General features: G+C 36.6%; 2 protein-coding genes and 1 long non-coding RNA gene across 6 annotated transcripts; 1 reads left to right on the top strand and 2 right to left on the bottom strand.

Annotated features, from left to right (window-relative positions):
• Positions 1 to 1,949: 1,949 nt before the first annotated feature.
• Shal (Potassium voltage-gated channel protein Shal) lies at positions 1,950 to 22,005 on the bottom strand. Of its 4 annotated transcripts, none has more exons than XM_070214851.1 (7): positions 21,720 to 22,005; positions 10,265 to 10,827; positions 9,176 to 10,088; positions 8,294 to 8,456; positions 7,269 to 7,457; positions 4,805 to 4,957; positions 1,950 to 3,708 (listed from the first exon to the last, which is right to left on the bottom strand). In XM_070214851.1, exons 2-7 carry the CDS (start codon positions 10,464 to 10,466, stop codon positions 3,613 to 3,615), a joined length of 1,716 nt encoding a protein of 571 aa, XP_070070952.1. In that variant the 5' UTR covers positions 10,467 to 10,827; positions 21,720 to 22,005; the 3' UTR covers positions 1,950 to 3,612. The 4 variants fall into 4 exon arrangements, with proteins under 4 accessions (XP_070070952.1, XP_044248461.1, XP_044248460.1 ...); XM_044392526.2 differs by having other exon boundaries at positions 21,735 to 22,005; XM_044392525.2 differs by having other exon boundaries at positions 21,758 to 22,005.
• Positions 6,988 to 8,389, top strand: LOC138912923 (uncharacterized). Its single transcript, XR_011418494.1, has 3 exons — positions 6,988 to 7,129; positions 7,211 to 7,481; positions 8,264 to 8,389. It is a non-coding gene; the product is annotated as an uncharacterized lncRNA (long non-coding RNA).
• A 2,859-nt stretch (positions 22,006 to 24,864) lies between the features above and the next one.
• LOC108058081 (UPF0389 protein CG9231) lies at positions 24,865 to 25,518 on the bottom strand. The gene is made up of 2 exons (XM_017142587.3): positions 25,277 to 25,518; positions 24,865 to 25,213 (listed from the first exon to the last, which is right to left on the bottom strand). Exons 1-2 carry the CDS (start codon positions 25,441 to 25,443, stop codon positions 25,003 to 25,005), a joined length of 378 nt encoding a protein of 125 aa, XP_016998076.1. The 5' UTR covers positions 25,444 to 25,518; the 3' UTR covers positions 24,865 to 25,002.
• Positions 25,519 to 25,958: the final 440 nt, after the last annotated feature.

Here is a 25,958-nt window from a genome sequence, read left to right as displayed (position 1 = left end):
AAATGCTCGAGAGTGTCTGTCTTTCTGACTGACTGTGTGCGTGAGTGGGCGACAAGTCGGAGAAACGAAGTCGAGTGAATGTCCATGGGGCTTAGAAGAAATAATACAAAAAACCGACCGCGCGAATAATTGAATGTCCAAAAAAGTAAAGCAAAAAATACAACCCAAAAAAGCGTTTATCAAATTTAACAAAAGACGAGACCACTTTCCCTTTCCCTTTCAGCAATTCACAGTGTTATATAATCAACCTTATACAGGGTGCTATGTTGTCTTTGGTTATCTAGCTGTATGAGTGATAAATAACGTCATAAAGCTAGCTTACCGAAGTTAATATTAGCGTCTGTCCAGCGAAACAACCGAAAAGAAGCACACGTTGCGTATACTCAACGTGAAACAAAAAAGCAAAGTAAACGTACCATTAATATAATATGAGCCCATGTGTCGGTACACTTGCATGTTTATTATTTTGCAGTTTGGTTTTATGGCCAACTGCTTTGGCAAACAAAAAACAACCGCGAACAGACGAGTAAGTTTTAGTATTTAAGTTTTGTATTGTATCTCTTCTCTTGTTTTGCCTTGATTTATAGCAACGACCTTTGCTTGAAGTTATTTTTACCTCTCCGAGCATAACTATAAGGTGGGAAATACAGAGGAGGAGAAACTGACCCCTCAAAACGCCGTCAATGACGTTGCTAATGATCACTGATTCATTGAAATCGATATGAAAGACCATTTGCAGGCGCACTTGAGAACGGTGGCAAGCTTTAAAAACACAAAATGTTAACGAATGACTCAGGAAATAAAAAAGAAAGGAAATTCATACTTTGGAGCCGTCGGAAATTGACAATGCTGAAAAATATGTCTCGATCTTTTGAACGAAAGCAATTTTAAAGTTTTTTGGTGAAGCGCTGAAAGAAATATGAAACTCAAAAAAGCACAACTTAGTCTTAAATAAAAGTAGTTTTTTATGTTCAGTGAAGTTTGTTTTCATTCACTTAGTAGACGAGAAAAATAAATGTTTTTCTTTTTTCCAAATTCGCATATTTTAGTACCTACATTTTGTAAATAGAGTAATATCGAAAAAATATACAATCCAAGAACCTAAATTAGGTCAAACTAACTTATATGTCAGAAAATGGTTTATAAATATATTTTCTATAGGGTTTTTGATTTGTTTCTAAGTAATTTAGCTTCGATTTTGGAATACTTCAATTGTTTTAACACCCCTCTGATATAAAAAAATTAAAATTTTTTAATGAATGAAATTTAAAAAAAGACGCCGCTTAACCATAAAGCTTAAGAATACGTATCGTAGTACCACCAGAACGTGTGAGGGTTAGCTTCCAGCGATGTTAGTTTCGCTGCCAAGTTGAAGTTCACAGACAACTCATAGGCATATGACTAACGACGACTATGCAAATTAGTTTGGGCCATATGCCCGGTTATCGCAGGCAGAAAAAACCTTCTCGAACAGATGTTGCTGTGGCGCGGCGGCTCAGACGACCGTTTAGTGTCGAATCGTATGGCATCGGCTAAGCATCCACGTACACTCATGTATCGCTAGTTAGAACAGATATAGGGGCGATCTCTGGCCTGGCGCTGGGCTAGCATTTCATATATAGCCGATGATGTATGGTGGGAATTTCCGTTACTTTAGCCATTCGATTGGTTGCCGTCTGATCTCTCCACAAAGTAAAGTCTAAAAGTTGCTCCGAGAGAGCATTTTAATATAGTAAGCCAATATGGTTGTGTTGGCATTAGGGTGGATCAAAAAGTACTTCAGGAAACACAATATTAAATCGTGAAAAATGTAACTAGCTCTCCAATAAAATTATATTTCCTTCTTTATGATGGATCTGTAGACTTCAGAAATAAATATAGCCATACTTTACCATCCAGGTCCACCCTAATATGCACTTTCCAGGTGTAACGTTAAGAGTGTCGCTTCGTATGGTGGAAGTAAACAGATTTCTTTATTTTATTCATTATTAATCTTTAGCTTTTTCATTCTCTGAGACCCGTGGCAGAGTATTTGTTTTTGCTGTTACTCAATTCGAATTACATATCACTAAAAATCAAAACAGAAATGTCGACTTCCTCGTTCGGATTTTTGTTTCGACCTCGACTTTCTTTAACTTGATAGATTGTTTTTTAGAATATCGCTACAAGAGTTGGTTTTAGTCACCAAATTGTTGTTTGTCTTCTTGATGTGGTTTTTGTAAGTTTTCGATCTAATCATAATCGCCTCTGTTGCGCTTAATTCACAACTTCGTTTTGGTGAACAAAAGTATGTGAGTTTTGTTAGATTCGCTTGTTCTTTTGGGAAATTAGTAGGCAACTTAGAGAGTTAGAAACAAATAGTCAACGCTATCATCGTATTCATCGCCGACGTAATAATAATTAGATTAATCATAATAAATTTATCATACATACATACAAGCTCCATATTAATGTTGTTTTTTAGTTGTTACTTGAACTAATTTTAAATGTTTGATTTTTAATTTAGAATTAATTAATATACTTTAAGTTTCTGTTAGAATTTGCTAAGAGTTCATTTAGTTAGTTAATGTTCCAATTCGTTAAAGCCTTTCCTACATACACATATACATTTAAATAGGTTCCTTGCTAACTTAGTTCTTGGAAGAAAGTTGTATTTTTGTTTTTTCAATAGATTTTGATTAGTTCACTTTGGAGTATTTCGGAGAGGGGGCTAATGAATGACAAACTGAAACCTCTTTGCTATATCATTTATTTTTGAGGAAATGAAGTTGACACATAAATGCTAGCTGAGAGATATTTGCTGATGAGAAACAATAGAGGATAAGATCATACCTACTAAACTACGGACCATTTAAAAAATACAATAATTCGTATTGATATTTTAGTTTTTTCATCAATTTCCATTCTTTCTTTCGTTTCCTGGCTACACAAATCTTTTGCTGTTAAAATTTCTTTATTGTGTTCGGTTTTTGTTCTTTTGTTTTTTTGGACCCTGCCCTTCTTCGGTTATAGATCTGCTAAATCTTTCTTCTGGTTAGTACTTTCTTCAAACTATTCTTCTATGCTACTTTATGTTCACTTTATTAAAACATACACAGTAAATTCCTCTAAAATGCTTCGGTTTCTGTTGTTTGCTGTTGTTGTCTTGTCACCTAAATAAAGTAAATAGTGTTGCATATTATTATAATTAATATTTGTTTTTTTTTCATTAACGGGTCTTTGCTAATCAAATCCGACTTTGCCGCCGCAGAATCTGTGTTCGGCACTTTTATTTCATTTGTTACTTGTTTCATTTTTTAATGTGCTTTTTACAATTTACACATTCAGAGATGCTTTCATTTGAGTCTGCAATTGTTTACATTTAATTAAATATCGTCTTTGTTAAACTCGAAAATCTGATTTTAGAGATTACACTTGTTTCATTTTTAGTTTTTCCTTGGGTTTATCGACTTTTTCTTTGGCGACTACACACAATTTCTACAAACGAATTCAATTTAGTTTAAAAACGTTTCAAGTCAGACTAAACGTAAACATAAATCATCTCGATCTAGATTGGGATTGGGATGTGAATGCGTCCGTGGCTGAGGTTGTGGATGCAAACCTGCTGCCGGCTCAGAACGAGGCTTCCACTAGGTAGGTGCCATCCATGGGCTGATTGTTTTGGCTATTTTGAGCATTGCTGGCAGCCGGCATGTATTTGCCGCAGGCCTAAACCGAAACGAGAACAAAGGAGAAAATGCATTAGGGCTTTTACCGTTTGAGGTCGGTTTCAGATGATTAATGATAGCTTCAGACAAAGTATGATATGCCTTCAACCAAAAACAGAAGCATGGTCGTTGGATAAGAAATTAGTCTTCTATGAGACCATCAAACAGTACTAAACAGTAAGGATTACCCACGTGATAAGATATTACAAATACATGTATGTTTATTTTAAGCAGTATCCAGTAGCTTCATTATATATATGTAGTGAGTCGGATGGATCAAAAAATGTAGTTATTAAATGTTATATGTGAATAATCCATATTGTATAAAATTTTGCAATACATATTTTTTTCTTAAAGTATTTAAACCAATTTTTAAATAGTCCCTTTTTATCTCAAAGTTATAAATTGTTTTAAAATCCAAACCTAATTATTTCTTTAATTTAAAAATAAACAAGTTATCTATGTATAATCAAATATTTTTCTGACTTTTTATCGCATATGCTTACATGCTATCTACACCGTTTTTACATTTGAATATACAGAATTTAAAGCATACTTTTTTGATAGTTGATTAGTACAGTACATGTAAAACTGTATATTTATTTGCTGAATAATTGCTTACAGACGTTAAAAAAAGGTCAACAAGACTGGGTGAAAGTTGTTCATTACCTACTGATGATGATAATACATATATTATTAATATTTGATAACATTAAAATAGTTCAAGTATTCATGGCATTAAAGATGATTTTTTCCAAAAGTCGAGTGAGGAAAAAATGATTAAGAGCACCAAAAGGCTTTTAGTTTCGCCCAAGATGCTTTTAAGTGTTAACCTCGCGGATGCTTTTGTACTTCTGAAGGTGAGATGGGGAAATATACAAAAATACAAGACCAACAGAGATAACAAAGTCAACACACACAAACGGTTTATACGTAAAAGAAGGGAGGGTTACGGAAAGCGGTTTTGGACCCACCTGCAAACGCACTCGACCCCCTCGAGAGCCGGACAATGGTGCCCCATTCGCAATCTCACGCCTTTGGCGAGGGGGCGCGTCTTCTACTCTATTTACAGGGTATATCTGGGGTGTATAGCTTACCTGGTAGCGCTGGGAGCAGCAGCGGCCGCAGCAGGACTGCAGCAGACCGGCGGCACTGTTTGTCGAGTGGGCGGGACTGGCCATCGGAGACGGAGAGCCCGGCCTTTTGGGCTGGCCGTTATACGGAATTTCTAACTCGACAAATTCTCGATCCTGCGTTTTTTTGAGCATTGAGAGGTACAGCCAGAGAAGAATTTTACAAAGAGAAATGAAGAATACATAGAGTACAATGTTTTTTTCTTTTTTTCAACCATTTTACAATATTAAAATTCGGGAGGGCGTGGGGTTTTTACGCACACAATACACAGGGTATAGGATTAAATACAAACACATAATCAAATTCTTGGAGTGAGAGAGAAAGAGGAAGGCCGAGCGTTTTTGGCTCTTTCGAGTTTAAACAACAATTATAACATTAAGCTGGTCTAGTGGGAAGTTGGACAAGTTATAAACATTTGAACGCTACAATGTATTAATAGGAAATTAGGTGATTTTTTGTTGCGGCTCCTAAGCAATGACAATTGTACAAAAACACTATGAGAACTATTTTTATTGAAACAGCCAAGGGGGCGGGCTAGGGGGCGGGGCAGCGGGCGGGCGATCACTTAGCGGAACGAGAGCGGTAAATGCAGGGGCGGATTAGAGGGCATGGGCGGGGCAGAGCGGTACGAAGGGGAAGCAAGCGCCAGCGAGCGACATTTGAGTGCGACTTTAGTTTAATACGCGGCCACGTTTAAAGCTCGTTTCTTGATTTAAGGCGAAACGTTTTCAAATTATTTCTGATTTTAGTAGAGATTTTAGAGCTCATCAAGTAAAAAAAGGTTTCGTTATGCATTAAAAACATTAACCTCAGTTTAAGGTTATTAAAATGAGATATTTTGAAAATTTATTTAAGTAATTTTAAGGCGCAAAAGGTTTTACTTTTCAGAAATTTCTTGCTTTACTAAACAAATGTATTATTCATCAATAGAAAGATGTTGCGCACAAAAATGATTAGTCTTTAGATTTCTTACTTGCTTTGACTAAGGAGAAATTTCAAATTAAATACTTATTTAATTCTTACATCAAAATGTAGTACTGTTTTCTCCACTTCAAACAAATTGGGAACTCATAAAACAGCGTTGCTGATAAAATACTATTTTTAATCGAATAAGAATTATCCCATTAAATTTTATGGGAATGGGAATTTACTCTCTATAAATTAAAAATTACAAATTGTGCTGCTTAATAGCCTTTTTATATCCACTTTGCATTTTTTCTGCTGATACTTCTCCTCACTTGATGAGCACCCTCAGCTATTTTAATTGTTTAGATTTTGATATTGTTGGATTTTTATTTTCGTTTTGGGTTTTATGTTGACAGCAATCGATTGCATATGGCTAAATGGACGTTTCGAAATTTTCTTGATAGCATGTGGGGAAGCATTCGCATATCGTTCGACCTGATACTGTTCGGTAATGACCTATTCGAGGAACTTAAAACAGAACACAGCGCATAGCAATCAACACGAATCGTTTTCTTTCAACAGAGGGTATTGAAAATCAACAAAAAACAACCGACAATCAACAAAGAAAAAATATAAATATCGAAATTGGAAATCATAAAAATTAATTGCAACGCGTAAACATGAACGAGATAGATAGAGAGTTAGAAAGATAGATAGAGAGAGGGATAGAGAAATATTGAAGAAAGAACGGAACTAAAATACAAACCGAAAGCACTTACTTTGGCGAATTTATATTCGTTTTTTTCAGAGCATAGACATTATATTCATTGCTTTTTATTTCTATGTTTTATATTTGCTTGATTTCAAAGCCAGTTCGGCTTCAGATTGTGTGAAAAACATGACACAAATGGTGAACTTAGAACATACAACTTAGAACGAAAAAAATCAGATCCGACACACATTTACGAAAGACCATAATAATGTACAGAAAACAGATTGAAATTAAAACGATAACCAGAAGGAAAACTAAAATTTGTTAACATAAAATCCACATACAAAAGATGCTGAATATTCGCATTTCAGTTCATTTTATTTTTCTCTTGGTTTTTTGCGATTTTCGATTTAGATTTTGATTAATGAGAAGACGCGATAGATCTAAAACGCTCAACAACAAATCCTTCCTTTCGCCACTTGCTGATTTTCCTGTTGCCGCCATTGATGTTATTTTGACTGGGGTTGACGCTCTCGTTGTTGCCGTTGTCATTGCTTGCCTAATGAGCTTGTGGCGAACCTTACAATTTCTGACTATAACTGAGATGTTCAAATGTTGCTACATCTGTGACGGAGTAAAAACGAAAAATGTATAGAGAGTGACTTGATAGGTAAATCATAACTTTAAATCATAAGTTTAAACACTTAGCGCGCAGTCGAGTGACAATAATACATATATCACATGTATATAGATATAGAGATAGCAGCAAAGCGAAGGACAGAGCTACTTCGCACATCGCGTATACGCACCGTTGTCTTCTCCAGACATCGCAGCAAATGATGGTGCTGCAGCTCGAATATGTCCTCGTCTCTATAGTTGTCATCCAGCTCGATGCCAGACTCCTGGGCAGCCCACCGGGCCTCGGCGGCCTTCTTTTTGCTGACAAATGCGGCTCCGGACGAAGCCTTGGCAATGCGGATGCGCGCCAGGCGAGCTTTCTGCAAGGCCATAACACATAATGAGTAATTGTGGGTGGGGGCACACCGAAAACTACACACAACCTACGGTCATGGTATAGCTATTAAATTACACTGTGCAACATTTGTATAGTTTTGAAATGTAACTGCATTTTGGATTTCAAAATACGATTTAAACCCTATATGGCGTTCTTCTGGCTTAGCTCGCGGTATAATATTAAGCGATTTTAAAATTGCAATTAAAATTTGGGTAAATCTCAAGAGTCAAATAAAATTTTATTGGCATGTATTCATTATTATTATAGGTATTGGCCTAACGTCAAAAAATGCTGAGCAACGGTGCAGCTATCGTGAGATAGGCTTTAAAATGTCGGAAAAAATACCTGATTGTATTCATTGTATTTTAATGCCAAATGCTATGTTTTGTTTTGAAAACCAAACTGCGGTTACATTTTCCGTGTTGCACTGTGTTAACTTACATAGAAGTTAGCACTTTAGAACGTTTTGTAGGTATTAAAGGGAGTTTCTTCCTAATTTAGGAAGTTAAAGAATAGTATTTGATGTTCTATTTATGCACCCATTAAGGTACAGCCCAAACAAATTGTGTATAAATTTAGTTCTACCAATACCAAGTTGGCCAAATTTCAAGCTAACGATTTCTAAAAAATTAAATTCTTTTATAATTTAAAAGCTAAATATAATAATAAAATTATAAAACCTATAATATCAGGATAATATATATTTTTTTCATTAATTCCGTCACTGAATTATTTAGAAAGTTTTTAAATTTCATTAAATGTAACGCTCTTTTTTCCTACCGATTACAGAATATTTGGTTCTGTGTAAAAATGGCTTACCCGCTGCGCCTTGCGCTTGTCGGCTCGCTGGTTCTGATGATAGATTCTACTAAAGTTCGATACGATAACAGGTACAGGTAAGGCGATGACCAGCACACCGCTAAGCGAACAGACGCCGCCCACAATTTTGCCAGCTATTGTCTCAGGCACCATGTCGCCATATCTGCAATGTAAGGATAGATTTAATTATCCGGGCAATAAAATGGTAGTAACAATAAATGAGTGCGTATAGTAAATATACAACTAAATTCTATAGCTCCCAGAGAAGAAATGGGAAAAATAAAAAATAATAGTTTATTTCTTCTTTAAGAAATATTATTTTATTTTATTTTTAAAGTGCGGATTAAATTTAAAAAAAATCGGACTACTATATCATTTAGCTGCCATTGGAACGATCGGAAAGTTAGTGGGGAAGTAAAAGGAAATAAACTAAAGAAGCTAGGTTTTTATTCTACTCTCTTCTACTCTAGAATATGACTGTTTTGTAGTATTTCCGAATTAAATTTAACAAAAATCGGACGACCATATTATATAGCTGCTATAGGAATGATTGAAAATATAATATCGAAATAATAAGAAATGTTTCATTTTTGCGATTTGATAATTAATAGGAATGATCTGCAATGATGTGATCGGCTGGCCGAAGCTAGCTTCCTTTCTTGTTTTTAAAACCAAATTTTCGGAATATCTTTTTTCTATGGCAGTCGGATCGGACAAATATATCCCATTGCTCATATAGAAATTATTGAAAAATAAATAGAAAATCAAATTAAAACATCGGAGTTTTTTTACATATTATCTTGTTTGCTAAGATGTTACTGTTTTTATTGCTTATCTATTTTTTGCTTTTTTCTATGCACTCGCAGCAAAAAGGAAACTCACCCCAGCGTCGTCATTGTGACGATGGTGTACCAGAAGGCCGCCGGAATCGATGTGAAGTTGGTGCCGTTGACGTTCTTCTCGGCGTAGAACATGACGGTGGCGAAGATAATGATGGCCATGGCCAGCGAGAAGACGAGGAAGCCCAGCTCGCTGGCGCAGGACTTGAGCGTGTAGCCGAGGATCCGCAGTCCTTGCGAGTGGCGCGAGAACTTGAATATGCGGAAGACACGGAACACTCGCAGTGTGACGAAAGCCCCGCTCACGTCGTCGTTGTCGGTGATGCCGAGTCCGATATAGTACGGCATGATGGCCACCACATCGATGATGCTCATCACCGATCGCACGAACTTGCAGCGATCGGGGGCGGCGAATAGGCGGAGCAAGTACTCCGCCGTGAATATCATCACGCAGGCGGTGTCCAGGCAGAAGAACACGATCTTGTAGCGCTCCCCGCAGGGCAGAGTTCCCGCTCTGCCCGGTCGATGGCCACACGGCACTGTCTCCACCACATTGGCCATTACGGACACGGCGATGAAGAAGCCCGTGACGTAGTAGAAGACCAGGGCACTCGTCGACGTGTGCGGATTCTCAAAGGCCCGCCACATCTTCTGCCGCATGTTAGTCAGCTGCTGCAGATTCTGATCCCCGTTCTCCGACAGCTTGTCGTCCATCAGCCGCTCGGCGTTCTCCCGCTTCCGGTCCCGATAATCTTCATAACAACAATCCCCTATTACGTCCGGCATTATGCCGAAGAAGGCCAGCTCCTCGTCGTAGCTGGTGAGGCATTCGTGCTTCGGATAATGCAGTTTGCCTGTCCGGTAGTAGTTCAGTATGTGCCGAAAGATGTCCGGGTCCCGGTCGAAGAAGTACTCTTTGCAGTCCTCGTCGTAGAAAAACTCCCTTTCATTCGAGCCTGGAGATATTGGCGATCAAAATATAAAACATTTATTTATTTATTTTAATTTGGTCTAAAATGTTCTATTTGTCATAAAAAGGTTTGCAGAACGCAGAAGTTTAACTAAATATTATTTCTAGAGTTCATTTAATTAATTAATTTCTAATTCATTAAACTATTTTTGAGAAACTCACCTAAAAGTGTATCTGGATATTTTTCCAACGTATTGCGCCACGTTTCGAAGCGCCGGCCGGAAACGTTGATCAGGAGCTTCTCGTCGTCCGTTTTGCGGCGGTCCTTGGGCATCGGGGGCGGTGGCAGTGGGTGGGTGGCTATCGGTACCCACCCGATGGCCGCCGCCCGGGCGAAGGGCAGCCAAGCGGCGACCGAGGCCATGCTATGGGGTGGAATGTTTCAGTGTCCCGGCTGACTGTTGGACGCTTCTGTGCTCCGCTCCTCGCTGGGTTCCGTCCTCTTTGGCTTGGCTAAGTTCCTATATTATTTGGCAGTTGATTTGGGGGATGCCCAGTTTCTGTTCGGGATGGGGAGTCCGGTGATTAACTCCTATTTAAAGCTTTTGTCCGCTGCCCGTCCTTATTGTGCTGCGAATGCATGTTTGCAACTTCTCGCTAGCTGTGTTTTATTGCTTAAACTTATTGCTGTCATTTTGCTGTGGCTGCTGCTACTTTTGCTTTTATTGTTCACTGCGGGGATATGAAAAGTTTCCTGTGTACTCCAGTGGTGTTGATGTGCAGCACTGCAAGAAAGTGGAAAAGTTGGCAGGGCTTAAGCACAAGTTTTGAGGAGGAAAGGCGGTTGGTATGAGAGTTTTAATTCCACGAAAAGTTTTTTAGACACGCCCGCAGCACACACATAATTCACTGAGAAGAGTAATTTTGTCTGAAAATTGGGAACTTTATTTGCTTATTTAAAATTCGACAATTGTTTGTTGATCTTAAGTAGTTGAAATAATACCTAAATGATTTTATTAATTACATAGCAGTATTTTACAAAATAACTTTTTTCGAATATAACTTTTGAACCGCATTTTATGGACTACTTTGGGCTCCCAGAGACTCCACAAATTTTCTAAAGAATCGATCGAAAAAAAATTGTTTAATTTAGATGTATTTTGAAGCTAATATCTCAAAATCCGAATATCCAACTGTTATGCACTTGAAATTATCTGAAAGGATTTGGATCTACCTTTCTAGGAGCTCACATAAATTGCTTATCTACAAATATATTTTAGTCTGAGCAAAAACGGTCAGAACTATTTTAGAAAAGGAGGAATCACATTATAGAAATACATAACATTTATTTTTAGTCAGCATTTACCCAGAGACTGCAAAAATTTCAAAAATTTTCAATTACTATTGTTTAGGCAAATATTTTTAAAAAAATTTTAAACAAATACCTCAGAAAATTTAAAGCAATCAAACAATTACACTTAAATCCCCCGCAAATTCTCAAAAACCATGTGAATAGTATTCGTTTGGGACTCTTGTATTCAAATTAAAACACCCACAATTAGTTCAGATGGGAGCAATTGTTTGAAATTCACTTCAATCGAATTCTAAAGTTTATGGGGAATCCCGAATAGTATTTTTTCCCCAACCCCAACCGGTAGATTTTCCGACTTTCTCAAAGCATAAATATTATCATAAATCTGTGGGAATAGCCCGCTAGCACAAACTATACACACACATCTACCCACTCCTCAATTTCTCGCTTCACTTGTTTATATTATCAATTTATCCCCTCCCGACGCCTCTGCACATATATAATGATTCACAGCAGCAGCAATCGACAGACAACGCCATTCAATGCGTTTTCGAGCAGCGCTCTGTCTAAATATTTAAACGAGGCAAACAGAATCAAGCCAACTGGAGCAGGGAGGGATATATTTGGTTCGAGTATGTGTATGCCCCCGTGTGTCCAGCAGCTGAGACCATTTTAATGATTCAAGCCATCGGCGTGAACGACCATCGGACGGTCTTCCATCTGTCCACGTCCGGATGAACAGTGAGAAAAATACCAATATCAAAGTTTACAATATACCAGTTTTCCAACTCGACTTTAAAGTAAGCCAATCTTTACCATGAAATAGACAATTTAAATTCATGCAGGTCATACAATGCCCGCTCTAGGATGCAATGTAATTAATTTGACGGATTTTAAAAAATATTTTATCCTTAATATTCAAGGATAAAGATAATAGATATCATTCAAAGCCCGACAGGTGTTAAATTATTAGCATTAAATTAATACGAAACTTATTCACATTGCTCCCTGAACCGGTTCAGATATATTTTAGTTTTGTTCAGTGTGGTTTACTTAAGACATTATGGAATTTTTATCGATTTGAAAAATTTCCATTATACAATGCATCCTTTTCCGAGTGTATGCGAATGATTGGGCGGAATGCGTGGGTGGCTTTGGGTGCCTTTGTTCCTAGTATTGCCAGTCGCACAACAAATTTATGTGCAATTCTATGGACAGTAAACACCCTGCAAATCTTCCTTAGGCCACAAGTCATTTTCCTAACAACAATTAGAACGCAAAATGTTTTTGTGTCTGACCTTCGGCCTTGCCACCCACCCCTTGGCTAGCAATCACCCACCCATCTGAGAACTGTGACAAAGAATCGTTTGTTTCCATAAATGTCATGGCTTGGCATGGCTCTTGAAGTCTATATAATGTGTGTCTTTGATTTATATAATATTTATGGCTCTGCCTCTATTTGTGTCACTGGCACTGTCGCGATTGTTATTTCATTTATCCGTTATTCAGACCAAAGCACATCGACTGCACTGCCAGAAATGGCCAACTCTTTTGCTCCGAACCGCCAGCAGAAGTATTTGCACATTTATGGACACCTGTCAATGCCTGATGGTCATGAATAAACTCTGAAAAATTAAATTTTAAATCACAGAAGAATATCGTGAATTCTATTTATATTTTGAAAAGTTTGAATTCCTTATAAAGATCTCCCTGGCAGGTGAAAAGAGATGTTTTGGGACGAAGAGGATGATGCGTTTGTCATTTGGCGTTGCCATAACAATAGCCATTAGGAGTTATTAGTTCGTTGAATGGAAACGAATAAGACACGACACGGCCACAAAAATGTTGTCGATAATTGAAGGCTAAGGTTAGACAAGGTTAGCTCAGGTAATGGAGTGGAACGGGGCTTGGATGGAGTGGCTCTGCCTTATTTTATGAATACATAGTTGCCTGCGATACATGCAAAGTAGGTATTAAGGTTCTAGTTTGATTGATGACTGTTTTCTTACAATAATTTATTTAAGTAGTTGGAAAATGCGTTGTTCTGGAATAGAAAACGGTTCCCACAATTGAGGATTTCCTCTTTTACTAATTTCGGAATACTGCTTATAAATGACCTCCCTCACGATTTAAATATTACACAAAAGTTCCATCTACATTGCAAGTAACCTTTGTTTACCCAGAACATCATATCACACATTATGCAAACAAATTTTCGTCCATTAAGCGATAAAGAGTCAAACAAACCGACAGTTTCAACCTTCTTTGACACTCCGTATAGGACCCATTTTCATCTTCTACCACCCACTATTACACACCCTATTACTATTCGAAACAGACAATGGGTCGCGGATCGCACAGTGTCAGGCCTTAATGTTTTAATGCCACATTATCCTATCAACAATTTTCCACTATAGAATGACGTTATTCGTGTTCAGAGACGTACAGAGAGAGAAATGTATAATGTTTTTCGATAGATTGTAATACAAATTGTAAGCAATAATTTAGTTTTATTTAAAACATTGTCAATTTGGAATCTTAAAGGCATTACTCGCAGTAGATATTAAAAAAAATCTCAATTTTTAATTCGTCCTAATGTTTTAAATAGTACATTTCTACAACATACTAAATTATATTTTCAAATGCCTTTAAAATGATCAGACAATTTAATGACTAGCTTGCATATTGCATATTAAACTAAAAATCTAATTTACACTTATATTTTTATAGGATTTGTTATAGCTTAAAATTAAATATTTCCTCTTTTTCGCTCTATGTAACTATAGTCGTTGACCTTGCTTTTGTTGTTCGTTGTGGAAGAAATGGAAATTAATCAATGCCGTTTGCTTTGCTCTCCTGCCCCACCCGCTCATCAAACACCACAGCCACCACCCACCGCCCAATGCTGACGTTGATGTTGACGTCTGGGTGTCGTTAGGCAATCCAAGGATAACTTCAACATCGCCATCGGGAGGCCAAGCAGCACCAGGATCAACGTATTCGGTGCGTGGTGTGTGCCATCAAAATAAATTGTCAAACAGCAAGCGAGGGGGCAAGGTCGGGTGGGGGCGGTAAGTGGGTGGCAGATGACCCGTCCGGCAGTCCAATGAAAAACACCTTGGCGCCAAAAGGGGGGTGCTGAATTTGACTTCCGCTTGACTCCGAAACAAAGGCGCCACATGTCCCTAATACATTTTTTTTACGTCCCTCTCTGGGCTTCCATTAATTATTTGCATAGTTTATTTTTGTTTAGCGTGGCGAGGGGTGCCTAATTATTTGCCAGTTAGTTGGCTGCTTTTAGTTACTTTTCGTCTCAAGGTTACAACTTGTGGGGCGGAGGGAGGGTATTAAATGCCCAAAAGAAAACAACAGCAGAGACAACAAAGTCCGTGCATCTCTCATCAAAATGATGTAGATCCATCCATCCATTTGTCCTTCCATCCACAACGTGCTACATTCATCCAACATTGTGTAGAATTTTTATTCAGTTGCCATTTGAGTGGGAGTGTTCGGACTTAGTCTCGGGGCTGTGACAGACATTATAAACATTTCAATCAACAAATTTCGGAATTGCAGTGAATGGAAAGGTGGGTGGAATGAACTCTCAGTTGAATTTTATCTATCAATCAATTCCGGTGGAATAACTTCTTTGTGCGAAAGGTGAACTTAAATAATTAATGATATATTTTGTATTTATTTTTCCATTAATATATTATACCCATGCAGGAGGTATAATGATTTCAGTCGGAAGTTTGCAACGCAGTGAAGGAGACGTTTCCGACCCCATAAAGTATATATATTCTTAATCAGCATTACTAGGCGAGTCGATATATATATTTTTGAAATATTTCTGAATTTCGAATTAAATTGTTATAAATTATATAACATATAGCTTCCATAGGAACGGTCGGAAAATGAAATAGAATTTAATGGGAAACAAATTATAACTTCGTTGATTTATATTTCATTATCTTTTTATACCCTTGCAGAGAGTATTATAATTTCAGTCAGATGTTTGCAACGCAGTTTTAAAGCTATCGCGATGAAACATTCCCAAAAGTCTTCTTTCTATTGCAGGTAGTACATATGTCGGAACGAGCCGGATCGGACTACTATATCTTATGGCTCCCATAGGAATAATCAAAAAAATAATAGAAAAACTATTGTAACTTTGTAGAAAGTAGGCGTTTTGATTTTTGACAATGTAAAAACAACATTTTAAGTAGGCATACCTGCAAGGGTATATAAATTTCGGCTGGCCGAAGTTAACTTCCTTTCTTGTTCTCTTTGATATGGCTTTTCTTTGACATTTCAAAAATTTCTAATTACATTAAACCAAACTCGGATGGCTCTATTATAATGCTGCCATAGGAAGGATGATAAAATAAATGCCAATTGCTAAAATTTAGATTGTTGTAACATATACGCAAATAGATCTAAATTTAATGTTTTTGTAGGTTAATAGAAATGATTTGCAAGGGTATATAAGCTTCGGCTGGCCGAAGCTAGCTTCATTTCTTGTTTTTATTTCTAATTAAGATTTTAGGTATTTGTATATACGAAAATGCTATACTCGATAAAAACAAAACGAATTTTTTAAGCAAATTTCTTTGTTTGAACGATCTTTTTAAAAATGTTCGTATGTTTATAAATTTGTATACCTTTTTTTTAAACAAAATTGGTTTTTAATAAATCAAGTTCTAGCCCCATAAAAATGAGTGGATGATTAGTAAAAACAATTTTTAAAATGAATAAAATGAATTTTTAAATGAATAATGTATATAAAAATTAAAATGTATGTATTAATTTTTAGTTTTGCTAAATATTGTGTTTATAATTAATTGGTATACCATATACAAATGTAAAACTGCAAATAATTAGATGTCTAGATTTAAATAGGAAAAAAGACCGTCAGCGCTATCATAAAATATCATAAAATGTATAGTAATCAGCATAAATATAGCATACTTTTCTGACCTTCAGCAATTGAATAACCATATCATCTTACACCTCGAAGACGTCATAATCATTATCTTTTAATGTTATTTTCAGGGCATATCAACTTCGCCGCCACCTCATTCGTTTTTTACTCTTGTTTGTGTTTCCTGACGGCTCGTTTTTTTTTATGTTTTTGTTTTTGTTTATTATAAAGTACAAACGGGCAGCGCAGACCACCCGGGCCACCCACTCGGCCCTCGAGACCGTTCCATTCAATTTGGGGCCCCAAAATGCTAGTTAGGCATTAATGTGCACGTACACAAGAAATCTACGGAAATCCTGTGAATTTTCCTTGCGTGGGCCTGCGTTATTATGATGGCTCGACTTTGACTTTCTCTTTTTAGCGCTCTTAAAGCGGAAGCCATTTCTGCGAAAATAGAGGCAAACCCATCGCTAGGTGGAAACCAAATGCAACTTTGGGGCAGAAAGCGAAAAAAGTAATGGAAGCGTTTTCAGATCATAAACGCAATTTTATGGCCTAGGGGCATTTCAATTTTGTATTTTTATTGACAATAAGTAACAATGTTTACTTTTAGTTTTGTGTTGTTGGGCTATTTTTAAACAATCACAACAACCTCCTAACCAGACCAAAAATACCCATCGTTTTCCCCAACTGTTTCGAATTTCCTACATTTTCCCGCGTTGCTTTTCTTTTGTTTACAAGTAGTTTTTTTGTGTTTTTTAATTTAGTTTCAGCGGTTTAATGAAAAATGAGAAAAATATACAATTGAGAGGACAGGAAAGCGAGAGCCAGAGAGAGTGGGAGAGAGTCTCGCCTTCTCTGCGCTTGCTCATGGGACCCTTGGGGGCTGGTCTGGGTTTCTGGCTCGGTTCGGCTTTGGGCTTTGGGATCCGGATTCCGGATTGGGATTGGTTCGGGTTCGGGTTTGCCCTTGCCCTCGCCGTCGGCTCAACATCAAAAACATTTCGCCATTTGTCTCTGGGCCTTATGAACATTTTATAATTTTCCTTGTACCTTTTACTTTGGCTCGTGAGTCTGTCGCTACGCTTAAGTAGAGGCTTATGTATCCTCCCTCTAAGAACCCAATTGAAGGTGTCTCCTTGAATAAGGTGTCTATTTGGCAAGCATTTCAAAGAAAATAATTTGGTTTAGTGGCGCCTCTTTCTTCATGAAAATTAATTCAGTTTTATCCACGATTTATTTTCAATTATCGAAGCTCTATAAATATCTCTGTCGCAATATTAATCCGTGTAAATGGATGCAGGGCATTTTTTTGCGACTGGGCTATGTTTGCATCCATGAAGCTAATTACATTACATTACTTACTTACTTACTTACTTAAAGGCTTAAATGAATTCGGTAAATATACCGACTTACATTGTATTATTCTAACCGTACTCCCATAGAGTAAACATAAATAAGTCTAAAGTTCAAAGCAATGCTTTACTAATAAATTATTTTATAATTGAATCATAAACAATGCTTTATTGGCTGTAAATCCGCACAAAAGCGTTCATTAAATGCATATAATTATTCAGACAACTGATGCATGGCCAATTAAAATCAACCCAATCTGGAAACGAAATAATATTATTTCACCAATATTTGTTTGTCGTGGCAAAAAAAAATATTGAGCAGATTTTCAGAATCATTCGCATATTAATTTTATGAAGAAAAACACTGCGTATGCTTATTATTAATTTAAAGCATTGCCCATACGTCATGTTGCGCCAGAGGACAGAACAAGAAAAGGCCGAATGAGAGGACAACAATTCGATTACAAGTTAATTTATTATTTAAATTGCGTGTACGAAAACAAATATTGGCAACAACAGGAACACAGGATTGCTGTGAAATTGGAGGATCTAGGGCTGTTGGAAATCGAGGACCTCAATGCCAAGTGCACTTTGCAAAATTCAAATAAATAAAATTAGTCATAAATTTTGTTCATATACATTATAACATTTAAATTTAAGTTTGTATTTGAATTTTCAGCTGTTTAATTATATTTCTCCTCCGACTCTTATATGAAAGTAGGTTTTAAACATTGAAATCTTATGGGACATCAGAGCTTAATGCATTTTTTTAAATTTAAAAAGCGGACGCGAAAACGGACCTTAATAAATTAGCCATGTTCTTGTGAATGACCTTTTACTTTTGCATACTTTTTTCTACTATTTTTTTCAAGTGTCCATCTTCATGGCTTACATAATAAAAAGACGTTGGGCAGAGGATGTTGAGAAGATCTAGCTCGAGTGTTTCAATCCGCTATTCAAATTAATTGCAAAACTCATAAAAAACTTTATAGAGTCGTGCTTATCAGTTGGCCAACATCGCCAGCTGGAACGGCTACAATGTACCAAATTCAGCACCCCAAAAAAACTTTTGTCCTAAAGGCCCTGACAAGCAGCAAATAGGATGCGGTTAACGGGGATGCGGAGGCGTCCAGTGAACGTGCAAGTGACCCAGAGAGCCAAATCCTAGGCTGCACGGTAGGATGGTGGATAAGGCCAATGGCGTAATTTATGTAGGCCGCTAAGCCTTTTCATGCGTAAAATGTGATTATATCTGCGTATTTATACGCATACAACTGTGACCACGTACGGTTTTGTGCACTGCACACTGGGCCAGCCGATCAGATTTTTGGCCAAAAATACGTTTTTCTTTTTTAAGAAAATGACCAAATTGAGTTTGGGATCCTTTTTATAATACATTAAACTAATTTATGCCAAAGTTTCAAAGAATTCGGGCAAGTAGTTTTCTTTTACCATATTTTCAAAGTGAAAAATTCATAAAATATTGATGGAAATGAAAAAAAATTTAGAAGTCAAAGATGCTGATGTTGCTGTTCGACTTCTTTCCGAAACTTGCAGAAGGGATTATTTTCAACAAGTAAAAAATATAATATAGCTCGTATGTCTTACTTGTTTGCTAAAATAAATGTAATTGTTAATTTTTACGCTTTTTTTCAGCAAATGAGTACTTTGCTTTTCGAGTGCCTTCGAGTGCCATCCCCAAATTAGTTCATTCCTTCAAAAAAAAATTCGTTGATCAATTTACTAAAAGCGTAGCCCACCGACTCGATGCGGTTTTGCCTAAGTTTTCGGTAATTTAAGTTTTAATTGAAGGCTTAACTCGAAGTCGAGCTATTTTGAAGAGCTTAGCTAAGAGAGCCCAAGAGTATGCCATACTTTATTTCTTCAGGTTTTGGTGAACATTATGCGCTCAAAAATTTGATTTTAGTGTGACTAACATCTAAAATCTACTTTTTACGTACACTAATCGATTATGGTATTTTCCAAACCTATATCTATCTATTTAATCAGGACTATGCAAATAAAAATGTAGCATACTTTTGTGATGACTTCAGAATATGTCAAATTAACATTAAACAAATCAAAAAACAATATTTTTAAACAATTTTTTTTACATAATTAGATTATATAAAACTTAAAAGGTAACAAGAACAAAAAAATAGAAATTTTTTTTAAATCGATTGTTTGATAAACGTTGATGTGGGAGTCTCCGAAAGTTGCAGTTTTTAACGGTTCATAAATCTTAAACGACATAATATTTTTTAGTGATGTTAATTTTTTTTAGTTTGTTTTATCTCATACTTTATTGTTTTCGAAAATGAAAGAAGTGCGTCTTCTAGTTATTTTTTTAAAAATAAAAAACCGAAAAGTACGTAAAATTTTCCGACTTTGGTCTGGATTATCTATATCATATAAAATTCCAAGAAATTTTACTTTTAGTTCGTTGGAAAGTTCAATCTTTTAAGAAAAAAACGCAAAAAACTGCATCCTTCTAACTGTCCTAGGAAAGAAATTACAGATTTTTGGCCAAAAAATTAACTTTCTGGCCCAGTGTGCACTGTATGTGCTTATTGGGTTGTGAGAAATGTATATTGTGTGGGAGATTACTAGGGCTGCCAAAAAATTTGTGAAATAAAATACAAATTTAACTGAGTACACATATTTTTACCTAGCAAAATTATTTAAATTAAAACTTAACCATAACGTAACTTAGGTATTTAATATAGTTTTTTAAAATGTGAAAAATGTTTTTTTTTACTTCATTTAAGTTTTTGTTTTATAAGGATATAAGACAACAGCTCTCATATTGTAATTTAACTATAAATCAGGATGAATTGATTAAATAACCGCATTAGGTGCTCACGTGCATTAAGCTATAATGATAGCATGACAACAACTACTGACTGAGCTGCTTCTGCTGCATTAAACGCGTCATCACAAAAACACACACACGCACCCCCACTCACGCACAGAGACAAAGCCTGTGTGTGTGCATCTGTGATGCTGGTATTAGTGCGGCTTTGTTGTTGCGCCAAAAACCAAGCCAAGGATTTTTCGCACATTTACGACAGCAAATGGACTGCAGCTGTTGCACTGAGGGAAAGGACAAGCTTTAGAATTATCCTTACAATGGATGTTTTTAGTCTCCCAATTTTTTATTTCCTCTATTTTAATTTTTAGTTTGTAGTTTCATAGTAAAATAGGAACAAAATTAATTGATAAAGTGCCTAATACATACATACAAATTCCATATAATTAAAATATTTTCAATATTCATATTTATTGTTAAATACGTTTTATCGGTTTCTCAGCAGCGTATCATATTTAAAAAAGAAAAACTAGAGATTTTTTACACTAGAATTTCATGGCGTGCATTTTTTTCCAGTGTCCTGTTGCTCCTGGCTGCCTCGTTCTCTCTTTCTCTCCTACAGACGACCTTCACTTTCCTACGGCCGACCGTTATGTATTTTGTTTGCTCAACGCTTTTTTAACATGTTGAGTTGTTGTTTTTTATTTTTGTTGGCCTGGTTCTGGATAAATTAATATGATGAGTGGGCTGCCGAGAGGTTGTGTGGGGGAGGTTTTAAATAGGCCAACTAGACAAGAGCAACTACTTGTTGTTGTGTTGCACGCACCCCGTAAGGTGCAATTAAAACCCGTTTTTTATAAATGCCTTAACCACTTGGCAAGGACATGTGCGGGTAAAACTGGATGACAATTTTCTATTTTTTCCTAGTTCGTCTCTGTTATTTTTTACGGCTGTTGTTGTTGCAGAGAGAACGACCGCAACAACAAAGCCAACAACAGCAACATTCGCGGATACACACATTTTCACAAATCAAAAAAGCAAACGAATATTGCCACACACACACCGAAACACACTCCCACACACAAACAAGAGAGACAGACAGGAAAATCTCTCTTTTTTTATGGATTTTCTGGGCAGGCAATCTGCTTTCGTTTCGTTGATGTTTGATTAAACAATTGCTTTATGGTTTTTTAATACTTGTGTTGACTTTCTTTCATTATCTCCTACGCGCTTCTCTGAGGAATCTGCGAAATTGTTTACACATACATACATACGCACACCTTTCGGTTTATTACATTTTACACTTGTCGCCTCTTACACTTTTCCCACTCCTCCGCCTCCCTCCGTTAGCCGCACATTTTTCCGCACTATTTCGTGTACATTTTCCCCGCTTTGGTTGTGGGAAATTCTTTTCTGGCCTTTTCTTTTGGAAAAATATTTTTTTTGATCAGCTTTTCCTGCACGCACGGTTTCTACAAAAACTTGGCCAAACTGCGTCCCGCTATTTGCTCCGCTCAGCTTTTTCTTTGAGGCGTTCAGACAAACAGTTCTCGACAAACTGAAAGTGAAAAGCAAAAAGCGCCAGCGCCTCCGACCGTCGGCAGTATCATCCGAATCCGAACCAGAATCCGGGACAGCACCAAAATACTCACGGAGTCGGCGCACTTTATAGAGCAAGTGGTGGCCACTGAAAAGCGAAACAGAATCAGAACAGATGTTAATGTTGCCTTTCAACTGTGTTATGATAAAATATTTATTGGTAATACACATATCACTGTATTCCTATCAAGGATAAGGCAGTTCAGCGAAATCGGAATCGAAATACTACAAAGTTTATTGACTAAACTAACCTTAACAACTCTACCTCCCATCGTAAAAGCAAAAGATGTGATCGATAAGGTGAAGATGATATGATGATTAAAAACCTTAAGTTTACGACCATTTTGGGAGCAGAGTAATGTATTCGCCAGATGTTAAAAAAATATATAGATAAATAGATTGGAAAGATCGTCCTATGGCATTATCTAATCTAGAAATAGGAGAATAATTTCCCTTCAATAACACTGTGCAGCAAAATGAATGCTTTTTAAATTTACCTCGATGGATGCTATATTTTTGAATTCGTTACGAATTCCCAAGTTACACTGCGTTTTCCAAGAAGCACAACAACAAACTTTTAAAATCACTGGGTGGCAACACTACTACTACTTTGACCGCAGCTGTTTGCTTTTTTTACAACGTTTTCTTTGATTTGCTTCTCACTTTAAAAAAATCCTAAAATTATTTTAAGTATGGGGTTTTAAAGATAAAAAGTGTATCTTTTGAAAAACTTTAACATTAAAACAAACAAAGAATCCGTTTGCCTCTGAGACCTCCGGAAAGTAAGCCAGTTTCAGCATTTTTCGAACTTTTAGGTCCTTGTGCTAAGAACAACGTCGGGTAACTTTTTGGAAAACGCAGCTTAACTTGTGTATTCGTAACGAATTCAAAACAAGAGAGAACTCTATAGTCGGGTTGGTGTCCCGACTATCTAATATCCGTCACTCAGCTAAAAGGAGTGCGAGGGAGATGGATATATAAAATTTTGATGGCGCATAACTTTTTAATGAATGGTCCGATTTGAAAAATGTCTTTTACATTTCGATAGGTATAAATATAAACAACAAAATGTATACTTCTCGGAAATCTTTAAAGGTGTGGGCGCCAGACACATTTGAAAAACGTTAGTGGGCGATTGTGGGCGTTAGAGGGGTGTGACGCGGCTGAAATAAACTTGCGCTGCATAGGAAGCCCAAGAATATATGTGGGTAATCCCAACATTCTAGCTTTTGTAGTTTCCGAGATCTCAGCGTTCATACAGACAGACAGACAGACCGACAGACCGAGGGACAGACGGACATGGCTATATCGACTCGTCTAGTGACCCTGATCAGAAATATATATACTTTATAAGGTCGAAAACGCTTCCTTCTCCCTGTAACATACTTTTGCGCGAATACAATATACCCTTTTACTCTACAAGTAACTGGTATAAATATAGCGTCCATCGAGGTAAATTTTAGATGTTGCATAGTGTAAATTGTAAGGCTACTTTAAGATCCCAAGCGTTAGCTACAAAGCAAATCACTAATACGCACTGTTGACTTTTAATCAAAAAATTACTTTTTTATACCCTTGCAGAGGGTATTATAATTTCAGTCAGATGATTGCAACGCAGTGAAAGAGACGTTTCCGACCACATAAAGTATATATATTCTTGATCTGCACCAGTAGCCGAGTCTATCTAGCCATGTCCGTCTGTCCGTCTGTCCGTTTCTATGCGAACTAGTCTCTCAGTTTTAAAGCTATCGCCATGAAACTTTCCCGAAAGTCTCCTTTCTATTGCAGGTAGTACATATGTCGGAGCGAGCCGGATCGGACCACTATATCTTAAGGCTCCCATAGGAATATTCAAAAAAAATATAAGAAAATTCATTGTAACTTTGTAATAATTTACTTTATCTGCAAGGGTATATAAGCTTCGGCTGGCCGAAGGTAGCTTCCTTTCTTGTTTATTAATAGCTCTATCATGGTTGGCCAGGCTTCATGGATAACTTGTATTAGTGTACGCTTAAATTCCACCCAATTTTATCCCGAAAATATTTCTTTGTCACCTAGCAATACGATTTTTTAAACACTCTTTTAAACACACCTTAAATTTCTTAGTAGGCCTTTTAAAATTAAAGTCTCAAATAACTCTTCTTTAGGGTCCCTAGTCTTTTTTATATCCACATAAAAATGAAAACCATTTCATGTTTAATGGTGTTAATAAACACAATTTATGTATGTAGGTATATATATCATAGAAAGCTATGAATTTATAAGCGGTTAAATATTTAAAATATAAAGAAAGTAAAATTTTTTGAATTGTAATGGCACTACCAAATCTGGAAAATTTGAGACATTAATTTTGTTTCTATATTACAGTTTTCCTATCCGCATTGCTACAGATAAATTGTTTTTCTTCTTACTAATATTTATGATAAGGTATTTAAGTTGCCCAGATAATTTTTTCATAAAATATTTATTCATTTTGGTAATACATCTAACTTTAAGTTTGCAAATATCACTGAACATATAACTACTATGTGCAGAAACTTAGGGACAAGTGTTTTCTGAACCGAAGGATTTTGACTCGTTGCTGAGATATTAAAGCTGCGCATTTCAAGAGTTTTTATAGATTCCAGTGGAAACATATAATTTTAAATTAATTTAGGCTCTGTAAATGGTGTTTAAAACCGATATATACAATGGTTATTTGAGGAACTAAGAAGGGGGAGGAAATATGAACAAGCTATATTAATTTTTATGATTTTAAGCTTTAAAGGACATTTTCTCGTCTGCATAATAAATATTAAATTTGGTTTAAACCCTACAAATGTATCGAAAATGATTTAAATTTAATTTGCGGACGAGTGAACAGCCCTAAGAGTACAATTTAATCTCTTAAATGTTCTTTGAAGATTGAAATGTTTCTCGGCGAGCGGTTTCCCTTTAGGTGGAGGTGCGACTTTGGTGTGTGTTCTATTTGGCGGCCGGGGCAGATCCTTCGCTCTCCTGGGGATCCTTAAATTGCTTGTGCCACTCAAGATTCATCTTAGTTACTGATTCTCCTCGTTTGGCGGCCTGTTTGCCACTATATACCATTATGGCACAGCCAACAGCTGTAAGTGCGATCATTATATTGGCGAGCCGAATGCGCATTTTGTTGCGACAGCGCTCCATGACATCCTGACTGCAAATTAGTATTATAAATATCAGAGACCTGTTGCATTCTCCTCTTTTAATCCCCACTCACCTAACAAAATTGGGAACTTCGGCCGCTGTCTTATATTTACCGGTCCAGACCAACATTTTGCGCTCCAGGTTGTTGGGCTCGTGGTTTTTGATCGTCTCCCTCATCATCTGACTGGTTCCAAAGGACCTTCGCACCATGGCACCAATTAAAGAAGTTTTGCTCAGCATATCGGTAGATTTAGGCGTTTAACATGCAATCTGTCGAAAGAAATCCGGAATTTTATGCAATTGGTTTAACAGTTAATGTTAACATTACATAGATGGCAATCCGTCGATGGTATATCGATAACAGCGGTATTAGTATGGTTACCCTAATATAAGTCAACTCTTTTCCCATAGTGCACAGGGCGGACGGTTGGTTTGAAAACCAATGACCAATAGAGTTTTGTGAGAGTTACGGAAAAAATTACGAAATAATATTTGGTAATACTCTACTTAAGGAGACTCTAAAAATTCGCAAAAAAATTATCCTCGGTGGACCGCAAATTCTTAATGCGGTTATTCCACTACATTGTTCGGCTCATTCCTTAGAGCAATTTTTCTCACCATGTCGGCTGCAATGAGCAATTAATGAGCAAAATTGTAAAAACCGATGGACACTTTTGGTTTTTTTTTGGTATTCAAGAATATTTTTATACGGTACTACCTGGACCGATGAATTGAATCTAAAAAATACAATTTTG

This window comes from Drosophila takahashii, chromosome 3L (assembly GCF_030179915.1).
Source record: "Drosophila takahashii strain IR98-3 E-12201 chromosome 3L, DtakHiC1v2, whole genome shotgun sequence".
Classification (NCBI taxonomy): Eukaryota; Metazoa; Arthropoda; class Insecta; order Diptera; family Drosophilidae; genus Drosophila; species Drosophila takahashii.
This window is presented reverse-complemented; position numbering and strand designations above follow the sequence as displayed.

Bases quoted from the DNA above. Each gene is read 5' to 3' on its own strand.
- Shal (XM_070214851.1), bottom strand. From the start codon at position 10,466: ATGGCCTCGGTCGCCGCTTGGCTGCCCTTCGCCCGGGCGGCGGCCATC. The intron at 10,089-10,264 runs GTGAGTTTCTCA...CAATATCTCCAG, and splicing joins ATATCCAGATACACTTTTAG to GCTCGAATGAAAGGGAGTTT. The intron at 7,458-8,293 runs GTAAGCCATTTT...ATGGCCTTGCAG, and splicing joins ACAAGCGCAAGGCGCAGCGG to AAAGCTCGCCTGGCGCGCAT.
- LOC108058081 (XM_017142587.3), bottom strand. From the start codon at position 25,443: ATGCTGAGCAAAACTTCTTTAATTGGTGCCATGGTGCGAAGGTCCTTT. The intron at 25,214-25,276 runs GTGAGTGGGGAT...ACTAATTTGCAG, and splicing joins GAAGTTCCCAATTTTGTTAG to TCAGGATGTCATGGAGCGCT.